The sequence below is a fragment of the Mustela erminea genome, chromosome 1, assembly GCF_009829155.1.
Source record: "Mustela erminea isolate mMusErm1 chromosome 1, mMusErm1.Pri, whole genome shotgun sequence".
In the NCBI taxonomy this organism is placed as follows: Eukaryota; Metazoa; Chordata; class Mammalia; order Carnivora; family Mustelidae; genus Mustela; species Mustela erminea.
In genome coordinates this window covers 93,756,295-93,779,208 of record NC_045614.1, presented here as the reverse complement: position 1 = coordinate 93,779,208, position 22,914 = coordinate 93,756,295, and the positions used below count along the sequence as shown (strand labels likewise).

At 38.0% G+C, this 22,914-nt stretch overlaps 1 protein-coding gene across 2 annotated transcripts in view; it reads left to right on the top strand.

Moving 5' to 3' along the window:
- STAG1 (stromal antigen 1) overlaps nt 1-21,121 on the top strand; it is a 434,712-nt gene extending 413,591 nt beyond the window's left edge. For both annotated transcript variants that reach the window (XM_032333876.1, XM_032333865.1), the window contains 6 exons: nt 10,551-10,756; nt 14,473-14,647; nt 16,825-16,935; nt 17,502-17,616; nt 18,942-19,022; nt 19,108-21,121. In XM_032333876.1, coding sequence (XP_032189767.1) covers nt 10,551-10,756; nt 14,473-14,647; nt 16,825-16,935; nt 17,502-17,616; nt 18,942-19,022; nt 19,108-19,131 — 712 coding nt within the window. In that variant the 3' untranslated portion in view covers nt 19,132-21,121. The remainder of the gene's footprint in view (nt 1-10,550; nt 10,757-14,472; nt 14,648-16,824; nt 16,936-17,501; nt 17,617-18,941; nt 19,023-19,107) is intronic.
- Nucleotides 21,122-22,914: the final 1,793 nt, after the last annotated feature.

Genomic DNA, 22,914 nt, shown 5'->3' with positions numbered 1-22,914 from the left:
ATTACTTGATGTAATTGTTTGTCTTTTAAATACCCTTAGAGGGGAAATGGAGCCTTATATATTTATTATAGAGTTTGTTTTAATAGCCTTATTTTCCATTTCTGGTTCTCTTCATTTCTTCCTGTGGATTGAAAAATACCATCTGGCATCATTTCCTTACACTAATAAATCTTTACTTCCACCTACTTCTTTTGTTTTATTATCAAATATGTGTGTGTGTGTGTGTGTGTGTGTGTGTGTGTGTGTGTATTTTATTTATTTTATTTATTTGACAGAGATCACAAATAGGCAGAGAGAGGGGAAGGGAAGTAGGCTCCCTGCCAAGCAGAGAGCCCGATGCGAGGCTCGATCCCGGGACCTGGGATCGTGACCCGGGATCGTGACCCAAGCCAAAAGCAGAGGCTTTTAACCCACTGACCCACCCAGGCGTCCCATATTATCAAATATATTATATTTCTATTTTATTGACACAACAGTACAGTAATACACGTTGTTTTTATACAATTGCTGTTTAAATCAGTTAAAAATATATATATATGTATATGTACATGTATATATATGCAGTTATATTGTTTTTTCTAACTACCTATTAATTACCTTTCAGCTCTCTTTGTTTCTTCAAGTGTAGATTATTCTCTGGCATCATTTGATTTCAGCCTGAAGAACATCTTTTATTATTTCTTGTAAGGGAGGTCAGCCAGCAACAAATTGTTTTTATTCTATCTGGGAGTGTGTTTATTTTATATTTAGCTTTGGAATATAGTTTTTCTAGATATAACATTCTTGCTTGATAATGTGTTATTTTCAGTACATTGACTGTGTTATCCTCTGCCTGCGCCTCCATTGTGTCTAATGAGAAGTCATTGGAGTTTAAACTTAATGGAGCTCCCTTGTATACAATGAGTTACTTTCTCTTCTTTCAAGGTTTTTTCTCTGTCTTTGGCTTTTAGCTAAAATTTTGACTGTGATGCATCTGGGTGTGGATCTTTCTGCATTTATTTGCTTGGACTTTGTTGAGCCTTGAGAATGTGTAGATTAATTTTTTTCATCAAATTTGGAAGTAATTAACCATTATTTCCCTAAGTTTATTTCTACTGCTTCTCCTGGTACTCCCATTATACCTACTAGTGCACTTAATGATATCCCACATTTCTGTGATGCGCTGTTCATTTTTCTCCTTTTTTTTTCTCTGCTCTTCAGAATCCATAATCTCTGATATATTTTCAAGATTAATGATTATTCTGCCAGCTCAAATCTGTTGAGCCCCTGTGGAGAATTTTTAATTTTTGTTATTGTACTTTCCAGCTGCAGAATTTCCATTGGTTCTTTTTTAATAATTTCTTTCTTTTTTTAAGATGTATTTATTTATTTACTTATTTGAGAGAGAGTGTATAGCGGTGGGGAGAGACAGAAGGAGAGGGAGAAATAATTCCAAGGAGACTCCCTGCTAAGCACAGACCCACCCACCCCCAACACAGGGCTCACTCTCAGGACCCTGAGATGACGACCTGAGCCAAAACCCAAGAGTCGGATGCTCAACTCACTGAGCCACCCAGGCATCCCTATCATTTCTTTTTATTCATATTTTCTGTTTCCAGAGGTAGTGACATCATATTTTTCATTCTTTATATATACATATATTTTTTTAGTTCTTTGAACATTTTTTAATAATAGCTTTGCAGTATTTTTGGGCCACTGTTTTTTGGTGTTTTTTTTTTTAATTTATTTATTTAACAGAGAGAGAGAGAGATCACAAGTAGACAGAGAGGCAGGCGAGGGGGGGGGGAAGCAGGCTCCCTGCTGAGCAGGGAGCCCCATGCGGGGCTCGATCCCAGGACCCTGAGATCATGACCTGAGCCAAAGGCAGAGGGCCTAACCCACTGAGCCACCCAGGCGCCCCTGATTTAGCTTAATTTTTTAAAGAAGTTTTGGTTCATGCCAAACTTGAGGGAAAGGTACAGAGAATCCCATATATATACCCCTGCCCTTATACATGCATAGTCTCCCCATTATCAGCATCTACCACCAAAGTGACACAGTTGTTATAATTGATGAACCTACCTTGACATACCATAATCACCAAAGTTATATTGTAGTTCACTCTTGATGTTGTACATTCTGTGGGTTTAGACAAATGTATAATGACATCCATCTATCATTACGGTATCATACAGAGCATTTTTTTCACTTCCCTAAGAATCCTGTGTTCTGCTTGTTCATCCTTCCTCTCCTCCCCCCCCCCCCAACCCCTAGCAACCACTGATCATTTCACCGTTTCCATAGTTTTGCCTTTTCCAGAATGTTACATAGTTGAAATCATAGGGTATGTAGCCTTTTCAGATAACCTTTTGTCACTTAGTAATATGCATTTAAAGTCCTTCTATGTCTTTTCATTGCTTGGTAGCTCATTTCTTCTTCATGTTCAGTAATATTCCATTGTGTAGAAATACCACAAATAATTTAGCCATTCACCTACTGAAGGACATCTTGGTTGCTTCCTAGTTTTGGCAGTTACGAATAAAAGTGCTATAAACATTCCTGCATAAGTAATTGTGAGGACTTAAATTGTTAAGTCTTTGGGTAAATACTAAGGTATGTGATTGCTGGGATCACATGGTAGGAGTATGTTTAGTTTTTAAGAAATTGCCTGTCTTCCCAAGTTGTTATACCATTTTCTGTTCCCACCAGTAATGTATGAGAGTTTCTGTTCTGCATCCTCACCAGGATTTGGTGTTGTCAGTGTTCTGGATTTTGGGCATTCTAATAGGTACATAGTGGTATCTCATTTTAATTTGCATTTCCCTGATGACATATGATGTGATGTATCTTTTCATGCTTATTTGCCATCTCTATATTTTCTTTGGTGGGATGTCTATTCAGATCTGAAGTCCATTTTTAAATCAGGTTGTTTGTTTTCTTACTGTTGAGTTTTAAGAGTTCTTTGATTATGTTAGATAGCAGTTCCATTAGGAGATGTATATTTTGGAAATATTTTCCCCCAGTCTCTTCTTACTCTCTAGACAGTGTCTTTAGCAGAGCAGAAGTTTTTAATTTTTTTTTTTTTTTTTTTTTTTTTTTTGTAGAGAGAGAGAGAGATCACAAGTAGGCAGAGAGGCAGGCAGAAAGAGGGAGAAGCGGACTCCCCGCTGAGCAGAGAGCCCGATGAGGGCCTCGATCCCAGGACCCTGAGATCACAACCTGAGCCGAAGGCAGAGGCTTAACCCACTGAGCCACCCAGGCGCCCAGAAGTTTTTAATTTTAATGAACTCTGCCCCAACAATTATTATTCCAGGGACCTTGCCTTTGGTGTTGTATCTAAAAAGTCATTGCCATATCCTGGTTTTTCTTGGGTATTATTTTCTAGGAGTTTTATATTTTACATTTAGGTCTGTGATCTGTTTTGAGTTGATTTTTGTGAAAGATCAGGGTCTGTGTCTTAGACCAATTTATTTGCATATGGATATCCAGTTGTTCCAGCACTACTTATTGAAGAGACTGCCTTTCCTTCTTTGTCAAGGATCAGTTGATTATATTTGAGTCTATTTCTGGGCTCTCTTTTCTGTTCCATTGGTCTACATGTCTGATCACTTGACAGTACCACACTGTCTTAATTCCTATAGACTTTTCTTTATTTTTCCAGCCTTACTGAGATAAATTTGACATATAGCATTGTGTGTTAAGATGTACAGTGTGTGATGATTTGATATACATGTATATTGCAAAATGATTATACTGTAGCTTTTTTAAGATTTTATTTATTTATTAGACACACAGAGAGAGATCACAAGTAGGCAGAGAAGCAGGCAGAAAGAGGCAGGCTCCCTGCTGAGCAGAGAGCCCGATGCGGGACTCAATCCCAGGACCCTGAGATCATGTCCTGCGCCAAAGGCAGAGGCTTAACCCACTGAGCCACCCAGGCACCCTATACTGTAGCTTTATAATAAGATTTCTAGTTGGATAGTGTCAATCCTCCAACTTTGTTTTTCTCCTTCGGTATGGTATTGGCTATTCTGGGTCTTCTGCCTTTGCTTATAAACCTTAAAATCCACTTGTCACTATCTACAAAATAACTTGTTGAGATCTGGGTTGGAATTGCATTGAATATAGATCAAGTCAGAAAGAACTGACTTAGCAATACTGTCTTTGTAAGCATGAACATGGAATATGTCTCCATGTATTTAGTTCTTTTATTTCATTCATCAGAGCTTTATTGTAAAAGTTTTCCTCATATATAGATCTTGTATATTTTTTGGCAGATTTACACCTTAATTCATTTTAAGGGGTGCAAATGTAAATGACATTGTTTTGAATTTCAAATTCCACTTGTAATTTTGTATCCTGCAAACTTGGTACAATTGCATGTTTGTTCCAAAAGAGATTTTTCTGTCAGTTCCTTAGGATTTTCTACATAGATAATCATGTCATCTGCAAACAGTAACAGTGATTTCTTCCTTCCCAGTCTCTGTACTTTTTATTTCCTTTTTTGTCTCATTGAATTAACTGAAATTCCCAGTACAGTATTAAAAAGAAGTGGTGAGCAGGGACATTCTTGCCTTATACCTGATTTGTTGGGTTATCTTCAGGTTTTTCACCAGTAAGTATGTTAGCTGTACAGTTTTTTGTAGATTGTCTTTATCAGATTGAGAAAAATCCCCTTTTATTTCTAGTTTACTGAGAGTTTTTATCAAGAATAAGTGTTAGATTTTGTCAAATGCTTTTTCTATATTTATTGATGTGATACTTGATTTTTCTTTTTTAGGCTATTGTTGTGATGGAATATATTAATTTTCAGATGTTGAACCAGCCCTGCATCCCACTGGGTTACATCCCACTCGATCATGCTGTATATGCTTCTTTTTCTATTTTTCTAATATTTTGTTGAGGATTTTTGCTTTATATTCATGAATTATTAGTCTGTAGTTTTCTTATAATCTGTCTGTCTGGTTTTGGTATTAGGGTATTACTGGCCTTATGGAATGATATAGAAAGTATTGCTTTTCCTTCTGTACTCTGAAAGAAATTGTAGAGAATTGGTAGCTTTCTTCCTTAAATAACCAGTTAACTCATTTGAGCCTGGTGCTTCCTGTTTGGGAAGGTTATTATTTATCAAATCAATTTATTTAATAGATACAGGCCTCTTCAGATTGTTTCTTCTTCTGGGAGATTTGACAGTTTGTGTTTAAAGGAATTGGTCTCTTTCACCGGGATTATCAAATACGTGGGCATAAAGTTGTTTATAGTATTCCTTTATTTTCCTGTTAATGTCCATAGGATCTGTAATGATGTGTTCTCTTTAATTTCTGGTATTAATAATTTGTATCCTCTGTTCCCCCAACCCCTGCTCTCCTTAGGCTGGCTAGAAACTAATCAATTTTATTGTTGTGTTTAAAGAACCAGCTTTTAATTTTGCTGATTTTCTTTATTGCTTTCTGTTTTTAATTTCATCGATTGCTATTCTAATTTTTATTTTTTTCTTTCACTTTGGATTTAATTTGGTCATCTTTCTCTAATATTCTAAGGTGGAAGCTTAGATTGTTGATTTTGGATCTTCTTTTCTGATTTGTGCATTCAATGCTAACTTCCTTCCAACCACTGCTCTTACTGCATTGCATAAATTTTGATGTGCCGTTTCATTTAGTTCATGATACTTTTATATTTCCCTTGGGAGTGCTTCTTTGTCTCATGTGTTTAAAGCACATTATTTAATCTCTATATATCTTTATGATAATGATTTCTGATTAAATTTCTTAAGAGCAGACATTGTATGATTTCTCTAATTTTAAATTTGTTGAGATGTGTTTTATTACCTAGAATGTGAACTCTTGATGTTACAGGTGAGCTTGAGAAAAATATATATTTTGGTTTTGGATGAAGTCAGTCTGTAGATACTAATTCTATCCAGTTGATTGATGCTGTAGTTGAGTTCAACTGTGTCGTTACTGATTTTCTGGCTGCTGAATCTGTCCATTTTTTTAAAGATTTTATTTATTTATTGGAGAGAGAGGGTGAGTGAGAGAGCACAAGCCTCGTGGGGCTGAGGGGAGGCAGAAGGAGAAGCAGACGGCTCGATGTGGGACTCAATCCTAGGACCCTGATATCATGAACTGAGCAGAAGGTAGATGCCTAACCAAGTGAGCCACCAGGCACCCCTGAATCTGTCCATTTCTGATACAGGAATGTTGAAGTCTCCCAACTAATTGTAGTTTCTATTTGCAGCTAGTTTTTGCTTCATACAGTTTGATGCTCTGTTGTGAGGGATATACATGGTAAGGATTATTATGTTTCTTGGAGAATTGGCTCCTGTATGATTGTGTAATGCCCTTCTTTATTCCTCATAACTTTCCTTACTTTAAAGTCTGCTCTGTCTGAAATTGATGTAATTACTCCTGCTTTCTTTTGATAACTTTTACCATCTATTTATTCACTTTTAGTTTATGTGTGTCTTTACACTTAAAGTGGATTTCTTATAGACAGTTGTACTTGGGTCTTGTTTTTTGATCCACTCTGGCAATCTTTTACTTGGTACCATTGATGTTCAAATTGATTATTGATGTAGTTGGATTAATACCTACCATATTCCTTACTGTTTCTGTTTGTTGCCCTCGTTCTTTGCTTTTATTTTGTCTTCTATTCTTTTTTCTGCCTTTTATAAAAAGTTTCAATTGAGCATTTTATGAACCATTTGCTCTTTTTTCTTAGCATATTGTTAAACTTTTTTTAAGTGGTTGCCTTAGAGTTTGCAACATATATTTATAGCTAATCCAAGTCCATATTTAAATAATACTGTATTACTTCATAGGTATGAGTACCTTATAATAACAGGTGTGAGTACCTTATAACAAACTAATCCCAGTTTATCCCTCCTTCTCTTGTATCATTGGTGTCATTTATTTCACTTATATATAAACATACATAATCAAATAGATATATGCAGATATGTGATATATATATAAGCATAAATAATCAGATACATTGTTGGTATTATTTTGAACAAAAATTTGTTTTGCAGATCAATTAAAAAAATTAGTTTTTCTTTTACTTGTTCCTTATTCATTATTATTTTACTTATTCCTTCTTCAGCTTTTTTTTTTTTTTTTTTTAGATTTTATTTATTTATTTGACAGAGATCACAAGTAGGCAGAGAGGCAGGCGGGATGGGGGTGTGGGGGGAAGTAGGCTCCCCACCAAGCAGAGAGCCCAATGTGGGCCTCAATCCCAGGACCCTGAGATCATGACCTGAACTGAAAGCAAAGGCTTAACCCACTGAGCCACCCAGCACCCTTTAGTACTCTTCTTACTTTATGTAGATTCACATCTCTGACCTATATTCCTTCTCTCTAAAGTACTTCTTTTTAACAATTTTCTTTATTTATTTGAGATAGAGTACAGGTGTGGGGGAAGGGGCAGAGGAGAGGGTGAGGGAGAGCATCTCAAGCAGACTCCATGCAGTGCATAGAGCCCAACACAGGGCTCAGTCTGCGACCCTGAGATCATGACCTGAGCCAAAACCAGGAGTCAGATACTTAACTGAACCACCACCCAGGCACCCCTCTAAAGCACTTCTGCAAAATTCTCTCAATTTTTAGTCTGAGAAAGTCTTTATTTTTCCTTCACATTTGAAGGATAATTTTCCAGTGCACAGAATTCTAGTCGGGCGGGGGGGGGGGGTGTTTCTCTTAACACTTTACTCCACTCTCTTCTTGCTTGCGTGGTGTTTTGAGAAGTTAGACATAATTCTTATCATTATTCCTCTATAGATAAAGTATTTTCCCCCTCTGGCTTCCTTCAAGATTTTTTTCCTTCATCTTGGATTTTTTGTAGTTTGAAAATAATGTGCTTAAATGTAGTTCTTTTGTCATTTTACCCTGCTTGGTGTTCTTTGAGTTTCCTGAATCTATGGTTTGGTATCTGATGTTAATTTGGGAAAATTCACTATCATTTCTGTTTTAAATTATTGTTATTATTTTCTCACTTCTCCTTCTCATATTCCCATTATATTAACACCTTTTGTAGTTGTATTATAGGCAGAGAAAGGGGGATGCAGGCTCCCTGCTAAGCAGAGAGCCCAATGTGCGGGGCTCGATCCCAGGACCTGAGCCGAAGGCAGAGGCTTAACCCACTGAGCCACCCAGGTGCCCCAACAATCTCTTTGCTTTTCAATTTGGATTTCAGTCAAGGATCCTCTTGCCGTGTCCCCTAGAGCAGAGGTTTTTTCCTCACCTGAGTCCAGTCTACTAATAAGCTCATCAGAAGCATTCTTTATTTCTTTTACAGTTTTTATCTCTAGCATTTCTTTTTGGTTCTTATGATTTCCATCTATCTGCTTTCATTGTTCATCTGTTCTTGTGTGCTGTCTACTTTTTCGATTAGAGCCCTTATCATATTGGTCATAGTTGTTTTATTTTTTTTTTTAAGATTTTATTTATTTATTTGTCAGAGAGAGACAGCACACAAGCCGGGGGAGTGGCAGGCAGTGGGAGAAGCAGGTTCCTTGCCTGCCAAGTGGGGCTCAATCCCAGGACCCTGGGATCATAACCTGAGCTGAAGGTAGACACTTAACTGACTGAGCCACCTAGGTGTCCTGACCATAGTTGTTTTAAATTGCCAGTCTGGTAATTCTGATATTTCTGTCATATCTGATTCTAATGTTTGCTCCGTCCTTCACATTGTGTTTTTGCCTTTTGATATGCCTTACAACTTTTTCTTGATAACCAAACATGATATACTAGATAGAAGGAACTGCTGTAAATTACCTTTAGTATTATGGTGATGAGGTATGGGAGGAGGGGAAGCATTCTATAGTCCTATGATTATAGGTCTCGTCTTTTAATGAGTCCATGCCTCTGGATTGTAAACTTCCCAAGTGTTTCTCAGTTCTTTTCTTTACCCATGGTTGGGACAAAATGGGTAGAGTGGGCTGGAGTTGGGTATTTCTCTTACCCTGGATAGATTAGGTTCTGATAATATCCCAGCAAGTTGTGCTCTGCTTCACCAGTTTCTCCTGAGGAGAGGCTTTGTTAAGAACAATATACTCTGGCAGATTTTGGAATGGTTCCTTTTCCTTTCCCTCTGCCAGTAGCACAGGAGAGTTTGCTCTAATATTTTACTGTGGAAACCCAGTTGAGCTTCTGGAGGTAGATCTCACAATATTATGGAGAGGTCCCCCTATGACTGGGTCCCTCTGAGTTTTGAACTCTCAGATTGGTCACAGTGAACTTCCAACAATTTGTGAATTACGGCTTAGGTTTTCCTACCCCAGCAGTGGTTCTCAAGGTGGTTTTTGCTTCTAAGTTTGCTCCAATAAACTGTTCTCCCTATGTCTCGCAATCTTGGGGACAACTATTTTCCTCTCTATGGATCCAGGACGTTGTTGATTTTTTTTAGTCTGTTGAGCTCTACTTGTTAGGATGCAGCAACAACTTCCAAGCCCCTCACAGGCAGAACTGGAAACCAGTCTACTGTGATTTTATATTTAAGCTTTCTAGAAGTTGCTTTTGGGTCAGAGCAGCTTATTTTTTAACCAGTGTTTGCACTTAAGCCCTTGTGCCAGTGAGGCTTCCTCCCTGTGTTGGTAGATCAGTGTAGAGCATGGTGAATGATAACAAAATGCCCTCATCCCCTGTTCTTTTTGCCCACGAGTGGATGCAACTTAAGCATATGTGAGGAGCCTTGCCAACTTGTATGAACATCTGTGATCCCAGGAGGGCTCTTCTTAGCTTTTTCCCCTGTTCTGTTAAATTTCTGTCTGTTCTACTCTTCTTTGGTTGCTGGGCAGAACTTTTATGCCACTGAACAGGATCTGGGTGGGACAGCATCCCTCTGCTCCCAGAGTAGCACCCCTTTATTGTGAGCAGGGGGCCACGTGTAACCCATAGTTTTCAGCTTGTCCCTCCAGGTGGTCTTAGCCTGCTGTGCCTGGGAGAGAGTTACTACCTGACAAGTAGAGGATGGTGAAGAAGGGAGCCTTCTTCCTCCTAGCTACTGTCCAGAAAAGAGATTCCGCAAACCACCCATGGCCTGCCTTTTCCAAGGTAGCTCTAGATGAGGAGCTAGAGAAGGAGGGGGCCCCCATCTTATCCATGTCTTCCCAGAATAGAGGTCCTAGAGTAGCGGTGGTGGGGGAGAGAGGACAAGGAAAAGGATCAGATCATGGTTCAAATGCTACAAACTCTCACTGTTTTACTGAGATTTAGATTTTCTTGAATAAATGTTTCTCCATTTGCTGTATGCCCTTAGGACAATTTCTGAAGACTTTAAATGATTGTCTTTTATCAATTTTACCAGTTAAAAAGTTGTTATGCCAAGCTCCTCCCTTCACCATTATAGAAATCATGCCCAGGTTTGAACACTTGAAAAGAAAATTCAATAACCTTTTGACCTAAACTTCTGATTTTTTTTTTTTTTGAAAGTTGATATAGGAAGCAACACACACACTCACACACACATACAGGCTTAGTAATACATTCACCTATTTAAAAGCATTGCAGGGCTTGAAGTGATACATGAAGTGCTTCCATGAAAATCACTGTTCTTTTCTATTGTGTTTCTAGTCATTCATACCTAGAGAAATTCCTTACAGAGCAGATGATGGAAAGGAGAGAAGATGTATGGCTTCCACTCATTTCCTATAGAAATTCGCTAGTCACTGGAGGTGAAGATGATAGAATGTCTGTGAACAGTGGAAGTAGCAGCAGTAAAACATCCTCAGTAAGGAATAAGAAAGGACGACCCCCACTTCACAAAAAACGCGTAGAAGGTAAGTCTGCCTTTACCCTATGAGACAAGTAGTTTGCTTAGTATTGCAGAGGTAGAGTGGCAAATCTGTTGAAGCAAGGTAGTACTGTTAAGTTTATTATTTCCTTGTAGATTTGACACATACTGAGAGGTTAAGGCAAAGAGATTGGAGTAGACAAAGTGGAACAGAAAAGGGTCAAAGAAAAAGAAGTTAGAAGAGCATGAAACACAGAGGAAGATGGTGCAGAGAAAAAGAAGAAACAGTTATAAAGGTTTATAAAATTGATCCATACATTAAAATTTAAAATAAGGTAGTCATAATGTCAGTTATCAAAATTTATCCTAATGTAGAAAATATTCTGATAAGTTGAAGGTAGACTTCTGCAGCAGACTGAATATACCAAAACAACTTTTCCATTTCTACCCCATGGGTGGATAATTCATTTTTGTGCAATAAAATAATGATAGCCAACTCTGGTTTTATAACCCCCATGGACTGTGGGAACAAGGGAGTTGAACTGCCCTGAAAATGTGATCATTGGTAGTTAAATCATGTATCCAAAAGACTAAAAATTGCTTTATTAGACATTACTCTTAAACTAAGACAACTCAAAAATGCTTATTTCCTCAAATAACCTTCCCCCATCTCCATGCTTTTCCTAATAAATATTCTCCAAACCAAGAGAGAGGAAAGCAATGATCTGAATCCTGCTCCTCTGCTCCTTTTTACAACTTTGTATTTCCCTTTCAGAATCTCACCTCCGCTGCCTAAAAACTAATGACTCATGAAAGATTTTGCTGCAACCTGTAGCAAAATTAATTAGAATTTAAATCTGTTTCTGACATCATTGGGGAGGTAGTATTAACTATTGGTGAAAAGCACACACTCTAAAAGTAGAGTTCTAGAATTCACACCTGGCTTTCTAGTTTTAAACCATGTGACTTTTGAGCATGTTATTTAACCTCTCAGCTTCATTCAGTGATCATGTAAAGGATGATCAGAGTACCTATCCTGTCAGCTATTATAAATATTAAATGACATACTGTACACATAGAGAGAGGTTACTTATTAGCACAGAGCTTAGCACATAGGCACATGCAGTAAATGTTAGCTGCTGTTGTCAGAATGTCACTGTTTCAAAGGAAATAAAAGATATGAAAATATTTACAGCATTAATGTTAAAGATTTTCTTTCAGTTTTTATCTGTGGGACTTAAAATCTTTTTGGTCCAGAAAATGAAAATACTAAATCCTATCTTTGGAGTGTAGGATCCTAAACTTTTCTCTAAATAATAACTGCAGTCACTTCCTTTTTAAAATGTCTTCTAGAGCAGCCTCTATCAGGATACCTACCCCCCACATTACATCTCTCCATCCATCTATCCAGTCTGTCTGTCTAGATACAGAACTAGATATATAGATATTTTTACTTATAGCTTTTGTTACATGTAATATTCATATTAGCCAACATTCATTAAATTCTTGCTGTGTACCAGAAATGTGCATTATTAGCATTTAATCATTTACTAACATTTATAAAGCACTTAGGTTTGATGTGGCACACAGTGAATGCTGTGTAAATGTTTTATAAATGAACTCTGAGTTGAACATTATTACCTGTATTTCACACAGAAGAAACTAAAGCTTAGAGAATTTAAATAACCATAAATAATTCCCTCACTAATGGGATAATCAGTATTATCTCCAGGATGAAGAAAAGCATACATGAACCAGATAATTTGTTGTTAAATTGCAAAAAGGAAAACTTGCTGTGTGTCAGTTTGAAATTTACCAAGACACTAAGGTAGGTCATGTGCCAGGCATTCTTAGGAAGCAGTTTCATCTGTTTGGAATGAAGATGAGAAAGCTTCACCAGAAGTGTTTTTATTGAGGAATCCTCATGGGTTAGGAGGATCTCCTCAGGAAGAGTGAATTCTTCCTGAAGTTATTCATTAAGTCTTTACCACATACCTTTCTAAGAACTCTGTGAAATGCTGGAGATTAGGTATTAATAAAAATGCTCGGGCGCCTGGGTGGCTCAGTGGGTTAAGCCGCTGCCTTCGGCTCAGGTCATGATCTTAGGGTCCTGGGATCGAGTCCCACATCGGGCTCTCTGCTCAGCAGGGAGCCTGCTTCCTTCTCTCTCTCTCTCTCTGCCTGCCTCTCAGTGTACTTGTAATTTCTCTCTGTCAAATAAATAAATAAAAAAAAAAATCTTTAAAAAAAAAAAAATGCTCATTGTACATATGGGAAGACAGAGAAGCAAGCAATTTTAGTTCCACATGGGAAGTGCTCTAATGGACCAAAGAAGGTTTTCTGGAAACATAAAGGGAGTGATCAGACTTAATGAATGAATCAGGAAAGATTTTCTGGAAAAGATGACATGTAGTAAAGCTGAAAGATGGATTCACTAGGTTAAGAACCTAAATGATATCATTCTTATAAAATTTTAAGTGCAGCAAAAAACAAAAGTTAGGAACTAAATTTTGAATGGAAAGTGGTTATGAATAAAAGATAATGAAACCTCTTTTTGCTGGTTAGGTAAAGAAAAGATTGTTGAATAGTGAGCTGCAGATCAGTGCAATGACCTTAACAAGGCAATAGGCTAAATATTTCCAGGAACTAAAAAGCTGATCTAGAACGAACACATGTGTCTGATAATTTTTGAAAACACTGAGAGATGGAATGTTTGATAGCAAGTGAGGAACCTAACATGCTGCACAAATGTGAGACTTCATGGAGGAAGAAAAACAATGGGATTCATACTGTGTACTTGGTGATTTAAATTCTTTTTTTTTTTTTCATTTAAATTCTTCAGAAGGGAAAGCATAGCAGTAATACTTTTAAGTCTCCCCATATTAAGAAAATAACTTAGAATGTATATAGAAACTTCATAATTATGTAACATTATTATCAGCCTATAGTTTAGATACATACAATACTTTAATCTGCTCACATCTTTGTAAGTGATCTTCAGAAGAAGGAAGAAACAGCTCCTGGTCCCTTGAAGAAATTTAATTCTAATTACAGAGATAACATATACACTTGACAAATCAGCTGCCAGTGCAGGCCAGTGTATAATTAAATCCTAAGTAAGTAGGAATGATTTTGTTTCCTCTAGAAGTTAAAAAAGAATGGGAAGTGGGGGCTGGGTAGGGTGATTACGGAGGGCTTTCCTAAAGAGGCATGAAAACAGTGAGCCTCTCCTAACTGGATGGCCTCACACATAATGCACATACAATCTGGCAAAAAGAGTTATTTCTCTGGTGACCAGTTGTGCAGTGGGATTTGTTGATTTCTCAGTAGAGACCTGCCAGACTTCAAGTGCTGCTATCTGGGGCCCCGTGAAGGCCCAGCAAATAGGCCCTTTGTTGCTTGAGTAGAGGAAGGTTATAGGGGTCTCTGGCTGGCCTAATTCTTCCTCTTCTGCCGTGAATTGATCCTTAGAGAGACTTTGAAGAGAGGATAAGGTAAGGATAGCTGACATTTGATGGTTACATCCATTACCACATTGATCCTTAAAGCTCTTTCAGGTTGGGTATTGATATCCTCATTTTGTATATGAGAAAAATGAGTTTTTAAATTCAGTAACTTACAGAAAGTCACAAGTGAGTCGTATAGGTGGGATTCAAGGTAGGCAGTCTAAGCCAGGAACCATGCTGTGCAAGTCTGTGCTATAACTTCCACCAGAGTTCACTCCACTCATGACATTTTATGACTCTAACTGGAATTTTACAGATGAAAGTCTGGATAATACATGGCTAAACAGGACTGACACCATGATTCAGACTCCTGGCCCCCTTCCAGCACCACAGCTCACTTCCACTGTACTTCGGGAGAATACCCGGCCCATGGGAGAGCAGATCCAGGAACCTGAGTCTGAACATGGTTCTGAACCTGACTTTTTACACAAGTAAGTAGTGAAAATTCATGTTCTTGGTATAAAACCTTTAATTGTTAAAGAAAAAAAAGCTTGTATTAAATAAAAACTTTGTTAAAACATATTATTGGTTAGTTCATGAGAAAAAAACCACAAGCAGAGATAAATAATTGATATTAGAAAATATATAATAAGTGCCAACACTTGTTAGATATCAGTTAATCGAAGTCCAGAGAACTTTAAAGCATAGTATCTCACTAAGTGCTGATCTCAGTTGAAGTTTACGGATTCACTGGGCAGGTCTGTTTCTTCTCAGGGACTTGTGAAAAAGACATCCGGTTCACTTCCTTGGAAAGAAAGTCTATTATAAGAGTCTCTGCTAAAGTTCTTACTAGTCTGAACACCAAATAAATAGACTACTCCTTTTATCAATCCATTTAATTAATAGTACTTTGTCTTGGTCAAGTTTATATTTTAAACTTAATCTGTTATGGATTAAGATATTTGTCAGGATACTGGATAAATTCTGAGAACAGTTGCCCTTTCTCTAAGAGAGACTCAAAGCCCCTTACTTTTTCCCACACTAGTAATTAATATGTTTTCTAGTACCAGGGCCCCCAAAATTTTGGAAAAGTCAGGATGATGGTATGACTTTTGCTATTTAAAAAAAACTTAACATTTTCTTTGTTATTTTCCATTCAACTTTGAAGTTGTCCTAGTTCTTTGTGTTTCTGTTCATACTGGGGTAATGCTCTGAATTACTCTAATGGATTAGAGAATTCGCAGTTGAACTCAACAAACCGTAGCAGGTTGAAAAAGGAAAGAGGCAGTGTTAGAATTATCCAGATCCTTGGTTTTCATAAAGCATCTTTGCCCAGAGGATCTGCCTTTCTTCAAAGCTAAAAGGATAATTGTTGTCAACCACTGCATAACAGCATTCATAGAGGGTAGTCCGCGTTGTGATCAGCATTCCCGCCCTTCTTCCTAGGGGATGAATTCTTCCTTATTTGAGCAGCCTGTCTTACTTCCCTGACTTTACTACTTGTTAGTTACTCCTCTCTGTGGTCTACTTTTCCCTGCTGTAGGTTTATCAATTTAATCAAGGTGGTAGCCGTACATTATTCAAAGAGAGCTGCTCAGAGAGAACTTCATGCGACAGATGTAATCTCTTAAAAACCATTAAGGTTTACATCCTGTAAAATCCCCAAGAGGCAAGTTTATGCAAGTGTCCATGTGCCAGTAAGTGTACAGGGCAGGTGCAAATTAGCCCAACATGCACCTGACTCCAGATCTCTTCAGAAGGACTAAGAAAAAAAAGTGTTAATACCTTTCCTTGTTCAATTCTGGAGAGCTCTGAGCCACAAGACCAGCATCATTTCTGCCCCTTAGGGGACTGGTTGTCCAGTAGGAACACTTGTGAGCAGGGCAGCAGCTAGATACAGAGGTCTTAGAAGCACTCTTGTTTGACAGAGACTTGGGGAACAAAGCTGATAAATTAAGCACCTGTAGGAGAGGGAAAAGTTTTACCCCACCCTCTTTAAGATCCCTGACTGGGTCTGAAAATTTAAACAGACACATTTTATTGAATTCTTTACATGTACATGGGAGCTTTTACCCATATAATGAAGACTTGAAGAAGTTACCAAAGCAGGGAGCTTTTATACCTTTTAGACAAAGAATAAATTTGTGAAGAATAGACAAGACAAAGGGATTTGGACTAGGAGTAGTGGAGCTGAGACTATGTAGTCCATAACATCCTTAATTAGGAACATAAGGGTTAGTTTAACAAGGTGTGTTTGTAGTTTCCTCTGGTGCCATCTCTGGGTTGATAAGAGTCTGTCTCCCATAAAATAATTTATTTCCTGCCTTTAGGCAGAAAAGGAGGAGCTTTTTCTTTGTTCCCTGCTTCTTAATTGCCTTCAGCTCAAAATAACCTTTATCTCTGAGGCAGTATTTTGGGGTGACATGCTTCAGTTTCCTTTACACCTACCAACCAACCCTTGGAGACTTAGGCATCTCTTTGGAGAACTTACTGACATTTCTGCAAAGATAGATCCTTCGATAATGATCTGTCTCACACTTAACTCTCTAATAAATTCCAGCTAATTCCCCATACATGGGGATTAGGCCAGCCAACGATGGCCTTCTTGGTGTGGGACTGATTAGCTAAATTCATCATTCGCCAGAAAATGAATAATGTATTTTCTTAGTCCTCAGATGCAGATCTCTTGGTTAGGCCAACCAAAATTAGAAGATTTAAATCGGAAGGACAGAACAGGAATGAACTACATGAAAGTGAGAACTGGAGTAAGGCATGCCGTGTAAGTGTTACATTAAGTATCACAAGAACATAATGACTATGTGATGCTGTTCATTTTGTGGAATGATGGCTGTCCTCTGACATTTGGTCTCAGAAGAGGAGTTAAGATCATAATCATAATTCAGGATATGCTGTGCAATGTAGGGTAGAAATAGAGGGTGTGGACTTCTGAGGCTTTCGCCATTTAAATCCTAATGCTGCCACTTGCCAGCTCTGTGGCCTTGGGCGGGCTCTAAACCTCAGTGCCTCAGGTTCATTTGTAAATTTGGGATAATAGTACCAGTCACATAGAGTCTTGTGGGAATTCATACATAGCTAAATAATGTTAACTTCTGTTGTTACTGCATTTAAATTGTGCTTCCTTTTGCTAAGTGGAGATGAAATCTTGAATGAAACAAATGAATGATCCTTAATTATCTGTAGGAGTTCAGGATCATAATCTGTGGAGCCTGTGGGTTGTGACTGGAACATGTGCTTTCACTGGTTAGAAGACCTACTGTAAGAAAGAGCCAGGACTCCAAATTTGATGAGTCTGAACAGCATCTGATCATGCTTTTTCCTTATCAGTCGGGGCCTAATGGAGGAAGATGCTGAGCCCATCTTTGAAGATGTGATGATGTCATCCCGGAGTCAGTTAGAAGATATGAATGAAGAATTTGAAGACACCATGGTTATTGATCTGGTAAGGAAATTTCAGTACATTTTCTTCTGTTAAAATAAGTGAAAGTGTTGGTATAAAATGATGCTCTTGTTTTCAGAACCCCATGAAAAGGAGAGGTGTAGAGGTTGTAAATGTAGCAGCAGGAAGGACCAGTGTAATTCTTTAGCACATCTGGATGAGCTTGTATTTTTCAAGTCTGCTTTTCTAAGCAGTCAGATTTTAAATTCTGGCAATAACAGGAACTGGCTCCTTATTACCTTCTTGAGAAGGGGCTCACATTAGATCTCTCTCTTAGTATAGTGTCTACATTTGGTCTCAAACTAACTTGGGAGTCTGATGAGATATATAGTATTTTCCAGCATAGCAACCAAACACAGAATATGGACCGTATTTGGTGTGAAATAAGAAATTATTGACTTTGTCAGGAATAGTAATGCATGAGAGTTGTATTTTTTGTTTTTTAATTTCTATCAGAGATACATTTTGAAACAGTTATAGGTGAAGTAACAGGAAAGAAAGAAAAAAAAAAAAAACAGGAGACTCACTGAAACAAGATTGGCCAAAGGTTTGACAGTTAAAGCTAGGTGATGGGTATATGGAAGTTCATTGAACTACTTTATGTATTTGCTGCGGCTCCTATACAAGTACCACTGACTGGTAGCTTAAACAACAGAAATTTTCTCACATTTCTGGAGGCTAGAAGTTTGAGATCATGGTGTCAGGGAGACTGATTTAATTCTGAGGCTTCTGTCCTTAACTTGTAGATGGTCATCCTCTCCCTTTATCTTCATATGATCTTTCCTGTGTGTCTCCTTTTCTTATAAGGATATGAGTCAAAATAGAGTCCACCCACGTGACCACATTTTACCTCAGTTATTCCCTTTTTATAGGTCCTGTCTCCAAATAACCTGTCTCCTCTTCTGAGGTACTGGGGTTTAGGTCTTCAATATATGAATTTAGGGGGACATAGTTTAGCCCATAACATTCTGCTTGGTAACTTTTCTAAGAAATGTAAAGGAGATCATGTCACTCCGGTCTCTCCCCTCCCATCAGCAGCTTTCCGTCTACGTGCTTTGGGGAATGTAGGGATGAATTTTATAATCATTCCATGATTCAAAGGCATATTCTATGTTTGTATGCCCCAAAATTATTTATATGCATTTCCATATTCAGTTTATTCACTGTAATTTGAAATCTTTTTTTTAAGTGTATGCTCCATGTAAAAGCCACATCCTTTTCCTTTTAAAATTAGATCCTCAACAGCTTTATTTTGTGGTACCTTCAGAAATATTAGCTGTTTACCATCTTAACGTAGCTCAAGAAAACATTTTCACTTCTCTTTCCAGCCCCCATCAAGAAATCGGCGAGAGAGAGCTGAGCTGAGGCCAGATTTCTTTGATTCCGCAGCTATCATAGAAGACGATTCAGTAAATGTTAAACTATTACTGCTTTTTATTTATGATTTCTGGGTCTTGTTATACACGAAATTAATTGTGTTTCTCATTTTTCTAGGGATTTGGAATGCCTATGTTCTGAAGTCTGAAGAAAATTTACAAATATGGAACTCTATTATTTAGAGCTAGAGGCCTATATACTGTGATAGCTTGTATGGGGGAAAAAACACTTTTGATGTGATCTGATTTGTTTTTTAATCAAATGATTGAGGTCAATCCCTTTTTGCAGTGGCAGAAGAGGAGCATGTAAATTACCCAAGGGAATGTTGGTGAATGTCACCTCAGAAAGACTGACCTGAAAAATCATTTGTGTCCTAATATTGGACTTATCCCAATACAGATGTGTGTGTTTTTCTGGAGGGAGGAAAAAATTTTAAATTTTTAAAACAGCTGTCAAGATAAACACTGTTATACACCTGTTTTATGAAAACAGCATTGAGTAAAAAAAAAAAAAAAAAAAATATTTTTAACTTTATTTTCCTGTTGTACAATTTAAAAACCGTTTTAACATTTTGCCTTTTTATGTTTTAAAAGCTAACCATTTTTATTAAACCTATGAGTAAGCAGCTCATCCTAATTGCCGAAGAGTGTTTTGGAGCTCACTGGATTTGGTTGACCTTGTGGAACACAGAAATACGGAGGAGCAGAATATTGACAAACTAAGATGAAATTCTGACAGTGCATCTCTGCCAAAAACCACACACCCTCTGTGGATATGGATTCCCAGATTTTATATACTCTTGAATAAAAAGGTTTATTTTTATTTATAAGGGGGCATAAAATAAGAAATGTCCATGCAGCCATTTTCCAACAGATGCTGTACACCATTCATTTTATATAGAATAGGGAGATTCAAATACAGTACATTTTCTATTGGTATTTGTTCTGTGCATTTTTAGCAACTTCTACCAGCAAATAAAGTATTCTCAGAAAAACAAAAATGGTTCTCAAGTTATCGGTTTGCTGTTTTTACTACTTATTTCATGCCCTGCCAAATTCAAGTTACATAGACTTCCGTTTTCTTAAAAAGATAATCATGAAGAACTTCTTTGCCATTCAAAAGTAATTTTAAGTGTAACATAACTGTGTCTACTTCCCATGCACTTAATACCTTATGCGCTGATTTTGTGAATTAAGTTTACCAATTATAGAAGTATGTGCTGCATAGAAGTCTGTGCTTAGAGGGTGAAGTTCCTAAGCTTACCTTGAAATACAGCTACATTTCAGTGTTAAATGTGCATTTTAATTATTTTGGGTAAAGAAATTATGAATCTTCAGGACAGCCTTCAGTGGTTTAGTTATGTTCTGCCTAGACTTTTATGACTTGCTGCTATTGTTTTTAAAAGCCCACTTAGTTTCTACCTTCCTGATTTTTTAAAGCCTCAATTCCAAACCAATCCATCCACAGCTGTTTGTGGGCTGGTTTTTAAAGTAACTGCAACAGAATCATGAGGCTTTCCCTTCTTACCAAAAATGAAAAGCATTTTTTCACCAATCTGTGCACCCAATGATTATTTTTTGTTGGGAAAGCAAATGGATTATTCATTCTTTTAGTAAACACAAAACTGAGATTTTTCTCAATGTTTGTACAGTTCTGAAAAAACCTGGTCACCAAAAATGTTATATCTGCTAATTTAGCAATTCCTGGGCTCCAGTTTGAGGGGCTGGGGTCTCGCTTTCTTCCAGGAATATGGGCCTCACTGGACATGAAGGGGCAGGAATACCTGGACTGTCCACTACTGCCAGCCCTGCCTACAGTTCTGGCCAAGGAGGAAGCTGGGAAGTACCCTGGCACATGCACAGAGTGATCCTTTGCTTGACAGTTTCATACGGAAAACAGATGCTGACTTAGAATTGTAGACTACCATGCAACAAGAAAAAAGGCTTAATATCTACTCCAATGGGTTTGCAGTTCAGTTTGAAGTCAATCGAATTTTTGTATTTTCAGTGTCTCCTTGATTGGTTTTGCTAGTAATTCTGTAAATTGTACATTTGCAATATGAGGTTTTTTTCCTTTTGTACAATTTGAAACTGATGCTTCACCTTTCCTTTAATAAACTATTCAAAATCAGGCTTGTGGTAGTTGTCCTATTCTTACTAGGTAAAGTTTTAAAGAGATGATTTTCTGCTCTGGAGAATTTGTTCAAAGTTTGCACATTCTGATAATTAACTGTATCAGTGAGTTGTTTGGTTTTGCTGTTGTTCTAGAAAAGAAATTTAGGACGAGTTCATTCATTTTCTTTCATTCCCTGGAGAAGTCTGTGGTTCTCACAGGCTGAGTTTTCAAGGAGACGTTCAGGGTTTGTAGCCTGGATCCTTCCCCTGCCTAAAATCCAGCCCCTAGGCTTATGCATGATTGCCACCTAACAGCAACCTATTAAAGATCATTTGGATTCTACAGGGCTGTGTGAGAGTTTCTCTTGATACTGGTGCCAGGTATCACTCTTAAAAACTCATGCCCTACACTTAATGGTCCTGGCCTTGTTCTCTGGGCTGTGTTCATTACATGGCCTAAGATGTTAGTGCAGGAAACCCAGGGATGCAAGGGCTAAATCAGCAGGTGGACTCTCCAGGCAGCCACATAGGAAGTAGTATGGAAGAGTCTCTGTGGCAGCTCATCTTTGGAATTAAAAGCTTAGGAAACTAGACCAGAGCTTTATCCAATGTGACTCTACCTTGGGACAAACTTGAAACCTCCCAGATGTGACTTGACTGTGACTCTCTATTGGGCCCTGCTTCAAGAAGAGAATCCATCAAATAAGGAACAGTGTCTTCATGGAAAATAAAGACCTAGTTGCCCCCACCTCGGGCTTTTGATACCAAACCAAACTCAGGTAAGATTCCATACCTGCCTTCCTAAGTCCCTTGCTCCATTGGGGTCTTCATTACACATCACTTTTTGCAGTCAGATGCTTCAGCACTGAGCTATACCCTCATATGTCACTTTTTGAAGGATAGCTTTGTGCTCCCAAGGACACATAAAGGAGGCATTACTCACCATCCAGAAGAGTATGTACATAGAACCTCCTTATTAAGGCTGCCACATCTACCCAGATGTGCTGGCTGGATTCCACAGAGGCCCCAAACTGAGGCTTTGCCCATTCAGTGGCCATAGCTCCTGTTTGGCATGCTAGAGATTCCATGCCTACAGAGGTGTAACAGTATGAGGACCAGTGGTTCTCCCTAAAAATATAAAACCACAGCTCTCTAGAAATCCTTTAGATTCAGAAAGACATAAAATATATGTTAAACAGGTGAAGTTTAGGCTGGTCCAACAACTCTATTGTCATGATCCCAGGCTCCTGGGATCGAGCCCCTCATCGGACTCTCTGCTTAGCGGGGAGCCTGCTTCCCCTTCTCTCTCTGCCTGTCTCTCTGCCTACTTGTGATCTCTGTCAAATAAAATATTCAAAAAATAATAATAATTTTTTTTTTTTTAAATTTTAAAAGTGTTAACTCAGTGTATGGGTGAGTGTCCTTCACAGGCTTCTCTGACTGGACAGACCATATCGAAAGCACCAGCAGCAGCCAAAGCATCAGTGCATCCAGAGGCAGAGAACTCACTGAGGAAGCCAAGACATGGTGAGAAGAGAAGCTGGAAGAACTTCCTGTGAACACAAGCAACTGGAAGGCTTCATTGTGAATGTGCTCCCCATTATTCTAGCAATTCAAAAAGAGGACTGACAGGTCATCACGCATGAGGTAGGAAAGCTTTCCAAATTTAGTAGCTCTTTGGGTTGAAACAATCCCAGTGGCACCAACTATGACCCTTCTCACTCCACCCTTAGGAGTTCATCCCACCTATTTCATCAGCTGAGAAGCAGTGCTCTGAATAGTTAGAAGACAGCCTTAGAGTTCAGACAAA